This window comes from Elephantulus edwardii, unplaced genomic scaffold, assembly GCF_000299155.1.
Source record: "Elephantulus edwardii isolate Elephantulus edwardi_28Jun2011 unplaced genomic scaffold, EleEdw1.0 scaffold00340, whole genome shotgun sequence".
Taxonomy (NCBI): domain Eukaryota; kingdom Metazoa; phylum Chordata; class Mammalia; order Macroscelidea; family Macroscelididae; genus Elephantulus; species Elephantulus edwardii.
In genome coordinates, this window is record NW_006400090.1 from 1,221,912 (window position 1) to 1,238,237 (window position 16,326).

General features: G+C 46.7%; 1 protein-coding gene across 1 annotated transcript in view; it reads right to left on the reverse strand.

The window, feature by feature from the left end:
* Positions 1 to 16,326, reverse strand: part of STAT5B (signal transducer and activator of transcription 5B) — an 88,631-nt gene that overhangs the window by 8,857 nt on the left and 63,448 nt on the right. The window contains exons 4-15 of the mRNA XM_006901655.1: positions 15,320 to 15,409; positions 14,258 to 14,432; positions 8,638 to 8,768; positions 8,238 to 8,389; positions 7,645 to 7,800; positions 7,123 to 7,302; positions 6,687 to 6,774; positions 6,486 to 6,608; positions 5,084 to 5,176; positions 2,340 to 2,546; positions 713 to 807; positions 477 to 607 (exon numbers count right to left, since the gene is read on the reverse strand). Of these exons, the coding sequence (XP_006901717.1) occupies positions 477 to 607; positions 713 to 807; positions 2,340 to 2,546; positions 5,084 to 5,176; positions 6,486 to 6,608; positions 6,687 to 6,774; positions 7,123 to 7,302; positions 7,645 to 7,800; positions 8,238 to 8,389; positions 8,638 to 8,768; positions 14,258 to 14,432; positions 15,320 to 15,409 (1,621 nt within the window). The remainder of the gene's footprint in view (positions 1 to 476; positions 608 to 712; positions 808 to 2,339; positions 2,547 to 5,083; positions 5,177 to 6,485; positions 6,609 to 6,686; positions 6,775 to 7,122; positions 7,303 to 7,644; positions 7,801 to 8,237; positions 8,390 to 8,637; positions 8,769 to 14,257; positions 14,433 to 15,319; positions 15,410 to 16,326) is intronic.

Genomic DNA, 16,326 nt, shown 5'->3' on the forward strand with positions numbered 1-16,326 from the left:
GCATCCATGGGGACTGGTTCTAGGACCCAGCCCCAAACTTAAACCCATAGACACTCAAGTTCCTTACACAGAAAACAGTGGAACGCAAATTATCTTGGCACATTCTCTTGTATAACCACAATCATTTCTAGATTATCTGTGATGCTTATTATGATGAAAATGCTACACAAATAGCACTTTATGATCCCTCTGAGCCTTTCAGGGGTTGTTCTGAGAACTCAGTTGCCTCCTCTTACCCTAATATTTCTGATCCTCGGTAGGTTGAATATGTGGATGTGGAAGCCGCTGAGACAGAAGGCTGACCATAATTACATCATACGTAGCCTGCCCTATGATGGGCTGCTGTGTCATGGTTAAGACACCGGTGTTTTATAATTAGGACTCATTCCAGTGAATAAATTGTTTGTTGAAGTCATTTAGCCACAAAAGCAGCTGAGTCGAGCCAAGCTGCGTCCCCGAGAGGGATGAATACTCACGAGAGTCAAACTTCCAAGCGATGGTGATGCCGCCAATTTCAGAGTCGCTGAACCTCAGCAGGAAAGTCCCGTCTGGCTTGTTAATGAGCAGGTCGTGGGCCTGCTGCTTGTTCACAAACCCCAAAATGGCCCTGGGTCACAAAGGACAAAGAAGCAGAAGCAGTGCGTGCCACTCCGGGCGCCAGGAAGAAGACCCTCTTAACACTCCCGTTGACTAAAGAAACGCGGATTCTCACCCATCATTCCAGTGAGGCTTGAGGTGTTTTTTTAACACTTCCATCACGCCGTCAAACCACTGCCAGAAAGTGTAATTCCGTCCTGGTAAATTCTCCTAATGGAACAGTCAGTCACGGGCACAAGAAAATAAGAATGTAATTTTAATCAGGAAAAGAAAATGAAAAACAAATGCAATACTGTCAGAAACATGCAAATGCAGGTGTGTGTGTGTGTGTGTGTGTGTACGTTAGTAACAAAAACCAACACCAATCCTACTGTCCTCAAGTTGACTCTGAGCCAGAACCCTTCATTCACTGGGTTTCTGAGGCTGTTAACTTTTAGAGGAGACTTCCCATTCATCTCCCTTGGCAGAAAAGCCTGGTTATTAGCTTCCAAGAGATCATAGGCATTGGAACCCTATGCGGTGCTATCTACTCTGGACAAATGATCAGAACTGACTTGGGTTCTTTTTTTACCTTTACCTGACTTTTACAAACAGTCCTACAGCTGAAAGATAGTAGAGAGGGTGGAGGAAGAGAAATGCCCAACACACAGGAGAGGCCTGCTACAGGTATCTGCCCTCGGATCTGGGCTGACGTGTGAATTTCAAGGTGTGGTCTTTGGCTGCACCATCAGCATCACCAGGGAGCTTTCAAGAAATGCAGAATTTCAAGCCCTATCTCAGATCTACTCAGTCAGAGCTGCATTTTAACAAGATGTCTGGGAGACCCAGAATCAGAACTGGATTGGATCTCACTGTGAAGCCTCAGATCACTCTTTATCACATGGTCCATTGCCAGAAATTATCTGCAAAATAAAATTCCACGACTCAAGGGGAAGGCAGGTATCTCATTTCAATGTCAGAGGCGGCTTCTCAAGACCGCCCACTTCCCGAGCAAACTCCCCTTGATGGCCAGCAGGGCTATTGGCTAACTTCCTATTACAAAACTAGTGAACAAGAGTGAAAGACCAAGGGACTATTAGCCACGTGAGTTAAGGACATCCATTGATATAGTAATGGGGGCAATGTGGGGTTGGTGTGTCGGAGTCAGTGAGACTGGATCAGGACAGGGAAGGCTTCAGAGCTGCTATACACAGGGTCGTTATGAATTGCAGGCCCCTGGATGGCACATAACAGTAACAACAAAAACAACAACAACAAGGTTCTCGGGGGGAGTGAATAAGAAAGGAAACACAAGGTGACATGTGCCATCTAAACTACGATGTGTCAAAGGGAAAGAGCCCTTCAACAGCATCTTCTTTTGAGGTTCAGGGTTCCATGGATGCCTGACTTCACATTACCCATCAGGTAAAGGCAGAGAGTAAACAGGATGGAGCCTTGCAATTCTGATGATCTCCCCAAACTACTCCCTACACTTAGATTGCTTTGTTTAAACAACATTTGCTTTGTTTACTTTACAAAGGAACTTATACCCACAGACCCACAGCCCACCTTATAAATATGCCACGATGTCATTTTCTCCCTAAGCCCTGACTAACTCTTAAGCAGTTCATCATCCAGAAGCTTCCTATTACGCTAGCACTTTCTGTTAGCATGAAGAACAAGCAGACAAGGCAGGGAGGTTCCTGCAGGCAGCTGGCTGTGACAGACGACCTAAGGCAGCAGCTGCTGGTTGTGGTCCTCACCCTGTTGAACTGGGACCAGGACACGGACATGCTGCTGTAGTCCTCCAGGTGGCTGCTGCTGCTGTTGAAGAGTTTCTGAGCCAGGAACACGAGGTTCTCCTTGGTCAGGCCCCGGTTGCTCTGCACTTCTGCCTTGAACTTCATGTTGAGCGCCTCGCACAGCTGCGGCCAGAGCACTTTGTCAGGCACGGCAAACGGCACCCTGCCCTGAGAGGGAGAAGCCAGAGGCTTAATGAGAACGCAGCGACATGATTTATCCCTTCAACCTGTGAGAGGAAAATTATCTAAGGCTATTGGTGGTTAAAGACATTTGTGAGAAGAAATTCAGACTTTTGTGGGGCATGCAGTTTTCCACCCAGTTTAGAAGGTTCCATCTTACCCTGTTCACTCATGACTTAATTTATTAGAGGGTATCTATGCTGCCCTGTGAAGGGGCTCCACAGTCCACCCCTAGGGTCCAAGGGGCCCAAATCCACAACATGAGTGAGGTCTGGCTCTTGGAGTGGAACCTCCTTGGGAATTTACGACTCTAAAGGACTGCTTCCCCAGAGCGTGTGTGCATGTGTGCACACGTCTAATACTCATTCTAGACAGCTTGTGCCAAGGACTTCCTAGTTCAAAGTGAAAGCAGTTAGTATGGAAGAGTGGAAACTGCAGATTGGCTAGCTTTTCTAATTGAGAAGTACATTAGAATATGAACTTTTAATAACCTGTTTTTCATCCCATTCAGCCATACACTTCATTTTAGTGATGATAAATTTGTCTTGAATAGGCAGTTTCTTCATACAGTACACTATTTTGAAAGTCCAGATGAATAAAGACTGGCATCACTTTCCCATCCCTGCCCGCGAACTCCCAATTTCTCTCCTCAAAGGCACCTGATCTGTTTTCCTGTGTACATCTTCAGAGATACTCTAAGCCAAAACCCACATGCACTGCTACCAAGTCAATTTCAATTCATAGCAACTGTGAAAAAGGAGTAGACCTGTGCTGCAATGCTAAAGGCGAGAGGTTCAAATCCACCAGATGCTCTGCTGCAGAAGGAGGAGCAATATGCTCCTAGGCCAGCTGCATCCAATTTGACAGTACACAACAAGAAAACAAAACGAACCAAAGAAATGGAGTAGAACTGTTCTACAGGGTTTCTGTAAATATTTACTGGAGTAAACTGCCTCATTCTTCCACAGCAGGGCAGGTGGGTTCAAACAACCTTTCAGTTTGTGGCTCAATTCATAACCCGCTGCACCAGCAGGGATCCTTGAAATAGTCTACACATGTTAACAAATACATAACATTTTAAATATTTTTATTTCTCTAACAAATTGCACTCTAAAACTCACATGTTCTGCATTACACTGCCCCCCCACTTAGACATGATGCTTGGAAGGGTAGGAGGTCAACGAAGGAGAAGATGACCCTCAACCAGGTGGGCTGTCATGGTGACTGCCGCAATGGGCCCTAATGTGTCAGGAAGTGTGAAGATGGCACAGGGCAGGACAGAGTTCAGATCTGTTGTTGACAGGGTCACTATGAGTTTTACCTGACTCTATGGCACTAACAACAACGACATCTGAGAGATATATATCAGTACATAAATTCCTCAATTTTGTATTATGGCTGCTAGATATTCTTTCCCGTATTGGGGTATCTGTGTAATGGTTTCTAAATTTTAGTAAGACTCTTTTATGTTAGCCATCAGATAAGAGAAACACTTTAACATATGCTCAGGTGACATAATAATGATAATCCTATGTATGGCACACTTTCACATACTAGTCTCTATGGAAATAGCAGCACTTACAAGTTGCCCTTCTGAAAATGACATTAAGCCAGACAACTGTGTTATTCAGAGGACAGTGGGTGTATAAATTCACCAAGCCAAATATTTGTTCTTTAGACAAAGACATGAGAAACCAAGAATGAATCATAGAATCTAAAATTGCAAAGACTTTGTTTTCATTTATTAGAAAGCAGATGACACAAATTATCCTTTATGTTAAAATAACTTCTTAAAATTATGGATCAGAGAGAAACTGGGAGACCCAAATCTCATTCGTGGTTTTATCATGGTTGTTACATGCTACTGAGTTGACTACAACTCACAGTGACCCTATGAACAACAGCTCCGAACCCTGCCCTATGCTGAGCCAGTCTCACGTCGCTAGCACACCTGCTCCCACTGCCACGTTAAGATAAGGCTTTCTAAGTATTGATTCTGTGACAAGCATTTTGTGTATTATCTAATTTAATATTGCTGAGCTTTATGGAGTACTATCCCCGTTACAGGGACAGTACCTCCAGCCCTAATGAAAGGACGCAGTACTTCTTAACCTAAAGGCAAAGAAAGGTACACACTTCAAATCTGTAGGTCTCTCTGCAGAAGATGGGCAACTTCCTCCCATGAAATTCAGTGCTTTAAAAATCCACTGGAGGGTCCAGCCATGACTTGGTTCAGACTTGACAGCACATAACAATAACAACACAACAATCCCTGTTAGAGAAATACACTTGGGCATAAGCTCAGAGAGGTTTACTTTCCATGATCACACAGTGGAGCTCAGGCTCAAACCTTGGGCTGATAGAAAAGCCCATGCTCTTTCCCACTAATAAAAGTAGAAATTTTTTTTCCCATGGCCTCCACTTTTAGAGATAAAACATGAAAGAGATTAAATTTTTTATATAATACATGAAAGATATTCAACCAGCATCCTAACGTGACCAGCACACCAAAGGAATCCACTCACAGGCTCAGCGAAAGCGTTGTCCCAGAGCACGGTGGCCGTGGCATTGTTGTCCTGACTGCCGTGAACGATCACCACCACTGGGAGGGACAGGGTCTGCAAAGACAAGGGAGAGGCCTGAGAGCCCCCGTCGCACCCTCCGTCCTCCACTGCTCCTTATAACAACATTTGCTCTTCAAGTTTCCTCCTGTCATTGTCATCCTGTTATGACTGGGAGCCGTGGACTCCATTCTGACTCATTACGATCCCACGTAACAGAGCAGACTGCTCCATGGTGTTTTCTAGGCTGTATCCTTACAAGGGCAGACCACCAGGTCTTTCTGCCGCTGCTGAGGTACTGGGTGGATTCAAACTGCCAACTTTGTGGTTAGCAGCCACACACGTCAACTGCTATGTCCCCAGGACTCCTACATAGCAATCTGGAATACAGAATGTAATGGCTCCAGGAATAAGAGGGCTTTTTACACTGATATAATCTTGGAGATTTTAGGTACTTTTAAAGTGATACAGCTTAGCTATTTCTGAAGGATAAGGTGGGTTTCTCAAAGCTGTATGGCAAACAAGAGTGAGGAAACAACAAGGAGCTAATGAGCGAAATGACATTTATTACCCAATCTCAAATTCATCCTGAGTAATGTTTCTCATAATTAATTTTCATTTGTACCTCTGGTGACTGGCTAATTACCTGCTCTTGTCTTAAGAGAATTGAAGAGCTACAACTCAAAGGAAGAAGTTTACCCACTTTTTGTTCATCAACAGTGTGTGTGTATTGATTGCCGAGCCCAGCACGACTCACAGTGAAACTACGAAAAAAAGGCCTGAAGCCCCTCTACAACTATCAACATTTATCAAAGTTCGGAGAGTTTCTGGAGGCATATTGTTTAGGAAGTGGATGCCACTCCTGCTTCAAAAAAAAAAAAAAAGTACTATAAGGGAAAAAACCCCCTCTTGTCCTCCATAAAGCACACTTGTCACTCACTGTTATCAATGGTGTTGTGCGCCATTGAGTCAGAACCGACCCCCCCAGCGGGTTTTCAGAGGCCGTAATCATATGGGAGGAAACTGCCCATCCGTGCCTTTGGGACTGCAGCACAGATTTCTATCATGAGGCCCCCAGAACTCTCTTTTATTAGTATAGTTATATGGAAGAACGCTTGCCATGTGAGATGAAGGACAGCCACATCACTACACAACCAACTCCCTCAGAGAATTGTGGCCAAGCTGAGGAAGAACCTGGACCAGAGTAACCAGTGTTGTTTCTGCCTAACATCTTACTGTTAGTTATTACTGGACCTCATTAAGGCACAAAATAGTTGATGAGATTGATTTTACTTTTGTTCTAAATATGAAATGACGACAGTCGCTAAGGAAGGAGAGCGTATACACAGCTGAAGGAGGGCTTTACCTTGACCTGAAACACCAGCTCGTTTCCACCAACACTGAACTGTGATTCAAAGAGGATGGTAAATTTTTCCTCTGTCACTGACTCTGCTCCTCGGCGGTCAGACCTCTTGATTCGTTTCAGGGACTGAAAAGAAGACAAACTAGTGATCAGGCCCCTCAGTGAACCTGGGCACACTCACCCTCGCCCTTCTGCCATGCTCACCATGTTTCTGAAGTGGGCACTCAGGGTGCCTGTAGCCTGGTGGTACTCCATCACACAGCAGTTGTTGAGGATCTCTCCACTGTAGTCACTGCGAGGCAGAGAGAAATGCCAGCTCCACACCCACCCCAGGCCCAGAAGGTTCAGAGAACAGAACTGGGGTAGGGAGAAATAAATAAGGTCATGGATAACTTAATATCACTCAATTTTGTTAACTACACAGAACTTCGAAAAAATTTTCCTGTGAATTTTACAAATGAAACAAAATCATATCTTCATAGGAGAGCCTCTTATTTTCTTTCTCTGAGAGCTATAAGAGGCCAGAAGGGTAACATTCCCTGGCATAAGTATGACTAATCCACACAGCAGCTAGAGACAGAATTACATTCTCTATTGCAAGAATCGAGGCAAGGATAGGGAGAAGGAGCAGCTCAATTACTTGCGGGTGTTCTCATTTTTGAGCAGAGACTTGGCCTGCTGCTCGCTGATGATGGTTGCTTTCACCTGGGGCGGGTTCATGTGCACGTTCAGCTTCCCGCCCACCAGCAGGCGCACGGTGGCTGCAAACTTGGTCTGGGTCTTCAGGACCTGAGGGGGCTGCTTCTCGATGATGAATGTGCTGCAGGGACACAAAGGACCACAGATGACGAGGGGCAGGCTCAGACCAAAGGGCTCGGGGGTCTCTGGCCTGGGGGGCTGCCTCGCACAGCAGGATAAGGGAGACCACAGGGCACAGCCCCTGATGCCAGGGAGGCCACAGGCAGTCTGGAGGGTCCAGAGGGCAGGAGAGCAGCCCACGTAGTGTCCCCAGAAGAAACTGGGCCAGGTTAAGCAGTCACAGCCACAGGAGACAGGCCAGTGTGAGAGGCAGAGAGACAAGGACTCAGCGAGAGCTCTCAGGCTGGAAAAACACCTGATGCCCCCGCAGGCCCCTCTACCCACGGCCAAGGGGGGCAGTCACCTAGTCACCAGGGCTGAGATGATGTCCGTGATGGTAGCATTGACCTCCGCCAGCATCTCCTCCACGGGGCCCGGGATGGGCAGCTGCTGGCACAGGTGCTCGGCTCTGCGGATCTGCTGCCGGTTCTGCCAGATGATCTCGGCCAGCTTCTCACACCTGCGCAGGAGCCCCGAGGCCGACGGGAGGACAGTGACTTCACAACCCTTCCACCAGGCCACAGGCTCCCAGCCTGGAGAACCCCCAGAGGTGCACCCCAGACCCATCCAGAAGGGGCCCACCCAGCAAGGCCCCACCCAGAAACTACTCCACCTAGAGCAGAGTCACCTGAATACAGAGAAATACAGAGGACGGGGGACCCTGACTTGTCCAGCCAAGCTCAGGGTCACTCTGCAGCCTGCCAGCCCTGACCTGTTCCCCAGACAGTGACCTCTGGGGCAGGTGCCCACGGTGGGCACAAAGTATGTCCCAGGAGCCAGAGCCACTGGTGAAATAAGAGCTGTGTCAGCCAGAGCAGCTCGCCGCCCATGTGCTCAGTGACAGATGAGCCTGGGACCAGCAGCCCCCATCCTGCCCCCTCCCTCTGCGTCCAGTACCAGGACTGCAGCACGTCCAGGCTGCCCTCGGGGGGGCCTCCATTCCCAGCCAGCTGCTGCCGCCGCTTCCACTGGATCAGCTCGTCATCCAGGATGATGGTCTGCTGCTTCCTCAGCAACTGCAGGGTCTTCTGATGCTTCTCCGCTAGTTCCTGGGGCAAGGGGACCAGGCACCCTGACTCCTGAGAGCAAACCTGCAGGGCCCCCTGAGAACAGGGGCCCAGGGACCAGCCTCTCACAGGCCTGTCCCCCCCTCCAGCCTGCTCTGCCTCACAGGCTTCTACAGGAAGGAGAGAACCCAGCCACCCACTCTCTCGGGTCCCGCTGTCCTCCTTCCTCTCTCCAGGCTTCTGGTCCCCACAGAGTTCACTGCTGGGTGAGAACTCAGGACCCCACTCACCACGCGGTACTGCTGCAGAGTCTGGGCCTCGCGCTGCAGCCAGGCCTCCAGTGAGACTTGCTTCTGCTGAAGAGCTGTCTCCCGGCTTAGCCGCTCCTGGGGGTTCAGCTGGGCCAGCTGGGCAAACTGGGCTGGAGGAGGGGACAGAACACCACAGCCATGTTTTTCCAATTCCAGCTGGAAGCCATTTACCTCTAATGGGACAGGTACCCATCAACTGCAATTTGAGGTGCCCCAAGATGAGCAGGCTCTCCTCAAAAGATCCAGTCTGTGTGCTACTCTTTTGGGGAGTCGGAGGGTAGAAGCTAATGAAACTCCTGGGACATGGTTTTCCCTGGTCCTCCCCGCATGGCTGCTGACCACTCCCCTTCCGCCAGGTCTCCTTGGGAGCCAGACTGCTTGAGGCTGCAGGGTGCCCTGCTCATTGCTGGATGGGTAAACGTGGGCCAACCACCTGCAAAGGGGCAAACAATGGCACCTAGCTCAGCAGGCTACCTGGCACACGGTGGGCACCACTGTAGCACATACACACAATCTGTGCCACCTGATGGCTGGTTCTGGATGCCTATGGGGCTCCAGGGTGGGGCTTAAGATTGTGACAGAGAAGCCCCACTGAGCCGAGTCCCTCCCACCCAGATCCTCACTGGGTGAAGTGCTAGAAGGTGCCAAGCACGTCTGTCCAGGTGAGCAGGCTAACCTGTCAGAGGAAGCTGGCTCACCTACTGAAACAGTCCATGACCCACTGGGGACACAGAACCAACAAGATTCTCTCAGGAAAGGGTGGGTGTGGGAAGCAGCTTCTTTCCACAATGGCTTTTAGCAATCTCATTAAAGCCGGGGATAGATGAAGTGAGCCCTTATTATCTTTTACTAAAAAACTCATCATTACATACCTCACACACATAGAAGGGAGAACATTAACACAAGAACACCTGTTTATCAATAACCCCACTTAGGAAGCCACGTAAGTCCATAACTAAAGCCATGTTTACAACCTCTCCTGTTTGTGAATCTATACTTCCCTCCCAAAGACAAGCACTATTTTTAATGATGGGATTACTGTTCCCTTCCCCTAACCTGACAATTTAAAATTCCAGCCCTTTACTTGGCTCAGTTCAGGTGTGAGATGAGCACGACCAGATCCTCACAGGCCTGTTCCCTCTCCAACCTGCTCTGTCTCACACGCCCCCATAGGAGTTCCAGCCAGGTGGGGTTCCTGGCTGGCCTCTGAGAGCCATGTCTCACTGATCTCGTCCTTGCTCCCTGATGCTCTCTAGGATGCATAAAAATGACTCTGGAAAGCAGGAAAAGCCCAGAAGCAAAAGGGAATTTAGATTATGGCTCCAATTTCACAGCAGGGAGAATATCATCCAGGCACAGACACCTCTGAGAATTCTGGACAGCAAACTTGGGCATCATGCCCACACACAGGAGGGCATGGTGATCCCAACCCGTGGGCCTGGCCTCACTACGTGAGTGACCCACTTAGGTCTCGCCTGGCTGTTTGCAGAAGTTTCTGGAAGCAGTCCTGGGAGACATATGGCAGCTGCTTGGCTCCACTGGAGGGAGCTGAGACTTCCCTTCCACAAACAGACTAGCAGCCTGTGTTTCTGATGAGGGAACCTGATAAATGAAACTGAACCGACATTGCATGACGGGTACAAACCCAAACCAGAATCCAAACCCAAACTCATAAACAGGAAATAGAAAACCCAGGTGCAGGACCCTATGTACTGTCAACCTGTCAACATGCATGGGGGAAAAGAATAGTGTGAAATTGCCTGCTCCTGTTCTAGGAAGGGGCTGATGTTCTCCCCATGGATTCAGATGGAAAACATGCCACTATCACCCCACTAACACTTAGTCAACACCTACTGATTAAGGCAATAATACATCAAGCCTCAGAATATACAAAGATATACAGGCTCATCTCAGGGAGCTTATGGTCTATTAGAGAGTACAAATAAATATGAACAGGGTAATTATGAGATGAGACTTACGCTTGGTGCTTGAACTGATGCAACCCCATGTGATAGAGCAGAACTACCTGGTAGGAGTCTCTTGGCTGTAATCTCTATAGAAGCAGATTTTCAGGAGACAACCTTCCTGCAGCAGAGCTGTTGGGAGGTTTGTACCAACAACTGTTCTGTTAGCGGCTAGGCATTTAATCACTACACCACCTGGGGTACTTTAGATGAAACTACATATGTGGTATGAGAACAACATGTTGTGTGTGTCTGTGTGCATGCCAGCTGATTGTTAGAACAAAGGTTTCCCTGAGATGCTGAGCTGAGCAAACCATTAAAGCTCAAACTGCCTGATCCCTACAGAGTCAACAGGGGTTGCTTGCAGGACTGTGCAGCCTCACCACCGACTTGGGGAGTCTCTATGCTGCAGGTCACATGCAGGCCTTAGACCCGGTGAGGGAGCCTTTGTCTGTAAGGCTGACTGGAGTGTGACTGTGCTCTGTCCCAGCAAGGCCTTTCTGAAGGTCTACACAGAACAACACTAAAAGCAGAGCACTCATGGAGGGTGGAATGCTAAGTAAGGAAAAACACTGCATGGTCCCTCTTTTAAAAGAAGACAAGAAGATAGAGACCAAGGTTCACTGATGGCTACCAGGGAGAAGAGAAGGTATAGATGGTTTTTATGGAGCTGAAAAAATAGCACATGATGTGGATATAATGAGCACAGCACAATCAAAGTAAACACGAGTCTCTGAGCACACGTGGATGGGTATAAGCCTCAAGATACGCAGGTAGGTACAGGTGTGTATATAGGTGAGCATACACAGCAGCGTATTTATTAGGTATGTTGTTACGTACCATCAAGTCAGAATCAACTTACAGGTGACCCTCCAGTGAGTTCCCAGAGGGAGTAAATCTAATGGGAAGAGAATGCCCATCTTTCTCCTACAGAGTGGCTGGTGGATTCAAACTGCTTGCCTTTGGGTTGGCAGCACAGTTCCTTACCCACCAGGCCACTAGGGCTCGCAGGAATGTCTATGTAAATACAAATATGTAGGTATATACAGTTGATTCTTAAACAACAAAGATTTGAACTGCTATGTAGCATATTTTTTGCTTGTTGCTACTGAGATGAGCTCAAGTGTTTGCCGGTATCTGCTTAAAACATCATGTGACAATAATAATCTCCACATGAACAATTCATCTCTCCAGTAAATTTCATATCACAGTAAAAAGTGATTATATGGATTTTGGACTGTGGGGATAAGGTTGGAGAGGAGGGGGGTGACAATGCCTCTAAGCCCTGAACTGTTCAAGGGTCATTATACATCATTGAAGGCACAAACAAGGATACTCCACAGGCAAAAAGCAAACACATGCCAAGATTGGGTTTTCTGAGTTTGAAAGCTTAGGACCATAGTCTCATGTTACAGCTCAGGCAACTGATAGAACAAAGCTTGTAACAATTATGATCTGCATGCCAGTAAAGGGAGTTGAGCTTGTGAGTGACCACGTAAGATACAGACATGGGTCCACTCACCAGGAGCAAATCAGTAACTCAGAGAAGAAACATCAACTCAGAGAAGAAACAAGTCTTCACCTGCCACACCCTCATTTACCTTGAGACTAGAGGAACTAGATGGAGCCTGCCTCTCACTGCCAACTATTTTGGGGTTGAGCCACAACAGACGGTCCTGGGTGGAACAGGGGAAAAATATGGAGCAGAAAGAAAATTTCTTTAGCCTTTCGTTTTTTAAAAAGGCAGATAAATAGCAACAGAGTACACTCCGAGACTATTGCCCTGAGACAAGCTTCAAAATTCAGAACTGGGCCTATTTTCGAAGTTCACCTTCTAGTGAAACAGAACAGTACATGAAATAGAGGTTATTATCAGAGACCAGTGCTTTATTTAAAAACCATTAGCATCTCAACATCAAAACAAAGATCTTCACCACTAGGCCAATAGGCAGTATCAGGATAGGTAGAGAAAAGAGTGAAGTTGTTAATGATTTAATCTTGCTCAGATCCACAATCAACACTCTTGGCACTAGCTGACAGAAAATCAGACAAATTATATTGGGGAAATCTGCTGCCAAGGATCTCTCCAGAATGCTAAAGAGCAATGATGTCAGTCTAGAGCCTAAGGTGAGCCTGACCCAGGCCATGGTCTTTTGAATTGCTGGCTATATGCATCTGAGAGCTGGGACTAAGGATGACAGCAGAAGAATTGATGCCTCTGAGCTGTGGTGCTGGAGAAGTGTACTGAACACATTAGGGACTTCCAAGAAAACAAACAGGTCTGTCCTGGAGAAGGTGAAACTAGGTTGCTCCTTGGAGTCAGGGATTCTGAAACTCCATCTCACATGCTTTGGGCATGTCATCAGCAAGGACCAGTTCTTGGAGAAGAACACCATTCTTGGAAAGGTGGAGGGTTAGTATTGGTGAGGAAGACCCTGGATGAGATGGATTAACACAGTGACTGTAGCAATGGGGTCAGGTACACACCTACAGAGACAGTGGGATTGGCTCAGGATAAGACAAGGTTCAGAGCCACTGTTCAAATGGTTGCTATGAATCATGGTAAACTGGACAGCATATAACAACAAAACAATGATAACATGAGACTAAAAGATTAACAATTATTCAAAAGCAAACGATGAGAGGGAAAAAAGCCAGAAGACATGAGTACTGGAAATGGAGCAAAAAAGAACACAATTAAAGAGAATGCTGACACGCTGTGATAAAATGTGGCCCATGTTACTGAACAATTTGTGTGGAAACTGTCAATGGCAGCCTACCTTGCTGTATAAACTTTCACTAAAAAATCAAAGTATTTGTTAAAAACAAAAAAAGTTGGTTGCCATGAACCCAACTGTTGGCCCTTAAGTCTGTTCTTATTTGGGAAGATTTTAAAAAACAACATACACATTTCCCATTTTATCAATTCAGTAAAGCAGAACTTGTAAAAAGCGTAAATAAATTTATAGGCTCTGGTGACCTAGTGGTAAGGAGTTGCACTGGCAACCCGAAAGTATGTGGCTGAACTCCACCAACTGCTCTGCAGAAGAAAGGTGGGCAGTCTTCTCCTACGCAATTATCTGCCTCTGAAAACCGCTGGATGGCCAGTTACGGATAGGTCCTAATTTGACAGGACGTAACAACAACAAACAGCACACATTTATGGGCTCTCTGGCAGCATAATCCATAGGGAATTGTGCTGCTAACCCCAAAGCTCTGCCTCTGTGGTGGTTCAAACTTACAAGCAGCTCCAAGGGAGAAAGCTGGGCAATCTCCTTCTTGGCAATTCACAGCCGAAGGGTCAGCTAGGAGTCTGTTCTGACTTACAGTAACCGGGGATGAGGTACACATTTATAGGTGCCGTCTATGCAGACTGGGCTCCTTCCTATGACAGTCCACATCTTTCCTGCAAACCAGAATCTCCCTGAGTGAGAAGCCCAAGTGCGATCCCTCAGTCTCCATGGCCTCTCCTGTTCCTACCCTCACCTTCCCAGCTCCTCTTGCAGTGCAAATGATTCTTTGCTCACTCCAAAGAAAGAAAAATCCAGCAGAATGGAAAAGTGGCCCTCTCCCAAGAGGAGCTGAGCTTCTTTCTTTCTAGGCCCATTCCCAGGACTGTCACTGCTCATGCTCACCTTGGATCCTCAGGCTCTCCTGATACTGGATGATGAAGTACTCCTGAGTCTGCTGGAGCTTCTTCAGCTCGTTCTCTGTTTCCTGAGTGACCAGTCGCAGCTCTTCAAACGTCTGGTTGATCTGAAGGTGCTTCTGGGACAGGGCGTCAGCCAGGGTCCCAGCTGGAGAACTACCCTGGAAGTAGACCAGGGAAAGAAAGCAGGAGCAGTGAGCTGGGGCAGTGGGAGCCTGGGTCTCAAGGGAAAGCCGGTGCCGGCTTCTGTAAATGCACTATAGACAGACACCCAAAGCTAAATTCCGAGTCCAGAGGAATCACAATTACTGGAGTAGGGAAAAGAGGAGAGACAGGTGATCGGACCAATTCCAGCACCTTCATAAAGCACAATAGCAATTTCCATTTCAGCTCGGGCTTCCAAGCATAGTCCCTTTAGTTCCCCTGCTGAGAGACTAGAACTCCAAGTCCCAGGTGTCACATCAGTTTTCCCAGTAAAGATGATGACCACTCACTACTTCACATTCATTTCCCGAGTCAATGCCACAGGTCGTTCTAGGTGTTAGGACTCAGGCAGTGGGGAAGGAGGCAATGTAAGCCCACACTTGAGATGTTTTTGTGACAGAATAATCTGCTCCCACCAGGGAAGAAGCTCAACTTCTCAAAAAGACCCTGGGAACCCCAAAATGAAGTTACAGAAGAGACATCAATAATGCCCCCATGGACCTTGGTATTTAAGTGACCTGTGCGATCCACGCCTTCAAGAACTAACCTGAAGACCAAGAGAAGAGCAATCAGATCTCACCAGACTGTGAGCGTATCTTTACCTCAAAATGATTCAGTCAGGTTAAAGAATTTGCACTGTTCATCTTGCTTTACAGTTGCAATCTCATTAAGGTTATAAATCAATTAAGGTAAAAGATTACGTATTATTTTTCTTGTTCCCCTTAAGACAATCCTTTAAATATAGAGACACTAATAAATTCACGTGGAGTTACTGTCATGGATTTGGATCCAGAGAGAGGTAAGAAAAGACTTGCCAAGTCCTCTACAACCAAGGAACACTCACATTGCTGGCTTCTCGGACGAGTCTCTGTTCATTGTATAAGATGTGGCGGATGCAACGAACCAGCTCCATGGGGCAGCGGTCGTATGTGTTCTGAAAGAAGTCAACACAGTCATCACTTAGTTTCGTTCCAGGCTGTGGAGCCTAGTGCTTCCTCGGAGCAGAGAGCTCTCTTGGCAGGTGAGGGGGTGGGGAATTCCTGGAGACAGTACAGCCTAATCAAGGGAAATGCTGGTCCTCCAATGTCCACAGAGACAGAAAAGTGCATCTTAGAAAACTAAACTACAAGACAATACAAAGATGGTTTTGTTTCTTACCTCTTCATTCACTTAAGAGTACTAAGGCACAACTCTTGGAAATAGGATAAAAAAGCTTTTAAAAAGCACACATCACACAAAATATTAGACAATCCTTGTCTGATGTTGTTGCTGATTACCTTCGAGTCAAGCACGACTCATAGCAACCCTATGAACAAAAGGCCTGAAGCCTCTCTACAACTACTGACATTTATCGAAGTTCATAGAGTTTCTGCAGCCATGTTATTTAGGAAGTCAATGCCATTCCTGCTTCAATCAAAATTCTGATCACCAGTGAGGGGAAGACTTAATGTCTCTGGACATGACAAACTGAAAACAGACAAAGAGGTATTTAGAATTCCAATTGTGGATGCATAATTTGAATCTACTCATGAGGAAACATCAGATAAACCCAAAAGAGGGACATTTTATTGCTGAAAAGTATTGGAGAGCTGAAACTGTCAAAAAATGTCAATGTAATGAAAGACAAAAAGGTACAGGAGCAGTTCCAGATAAAAGGAGATTAAAGAGACATAACAACCATACGCAGTATGTGATTCTGGACTGGAGAAAAATATCTCAAGAGGACATTATTTAGTCAGTTGACAAAATGAAAATATAAAAAGATTACCTAAAAGTGATGTACTAATGTTAAATTTACTTTAGTTGATAACTACTGTTAATATGTAAGAGAAGGTTCCTATTCTTAGAAAA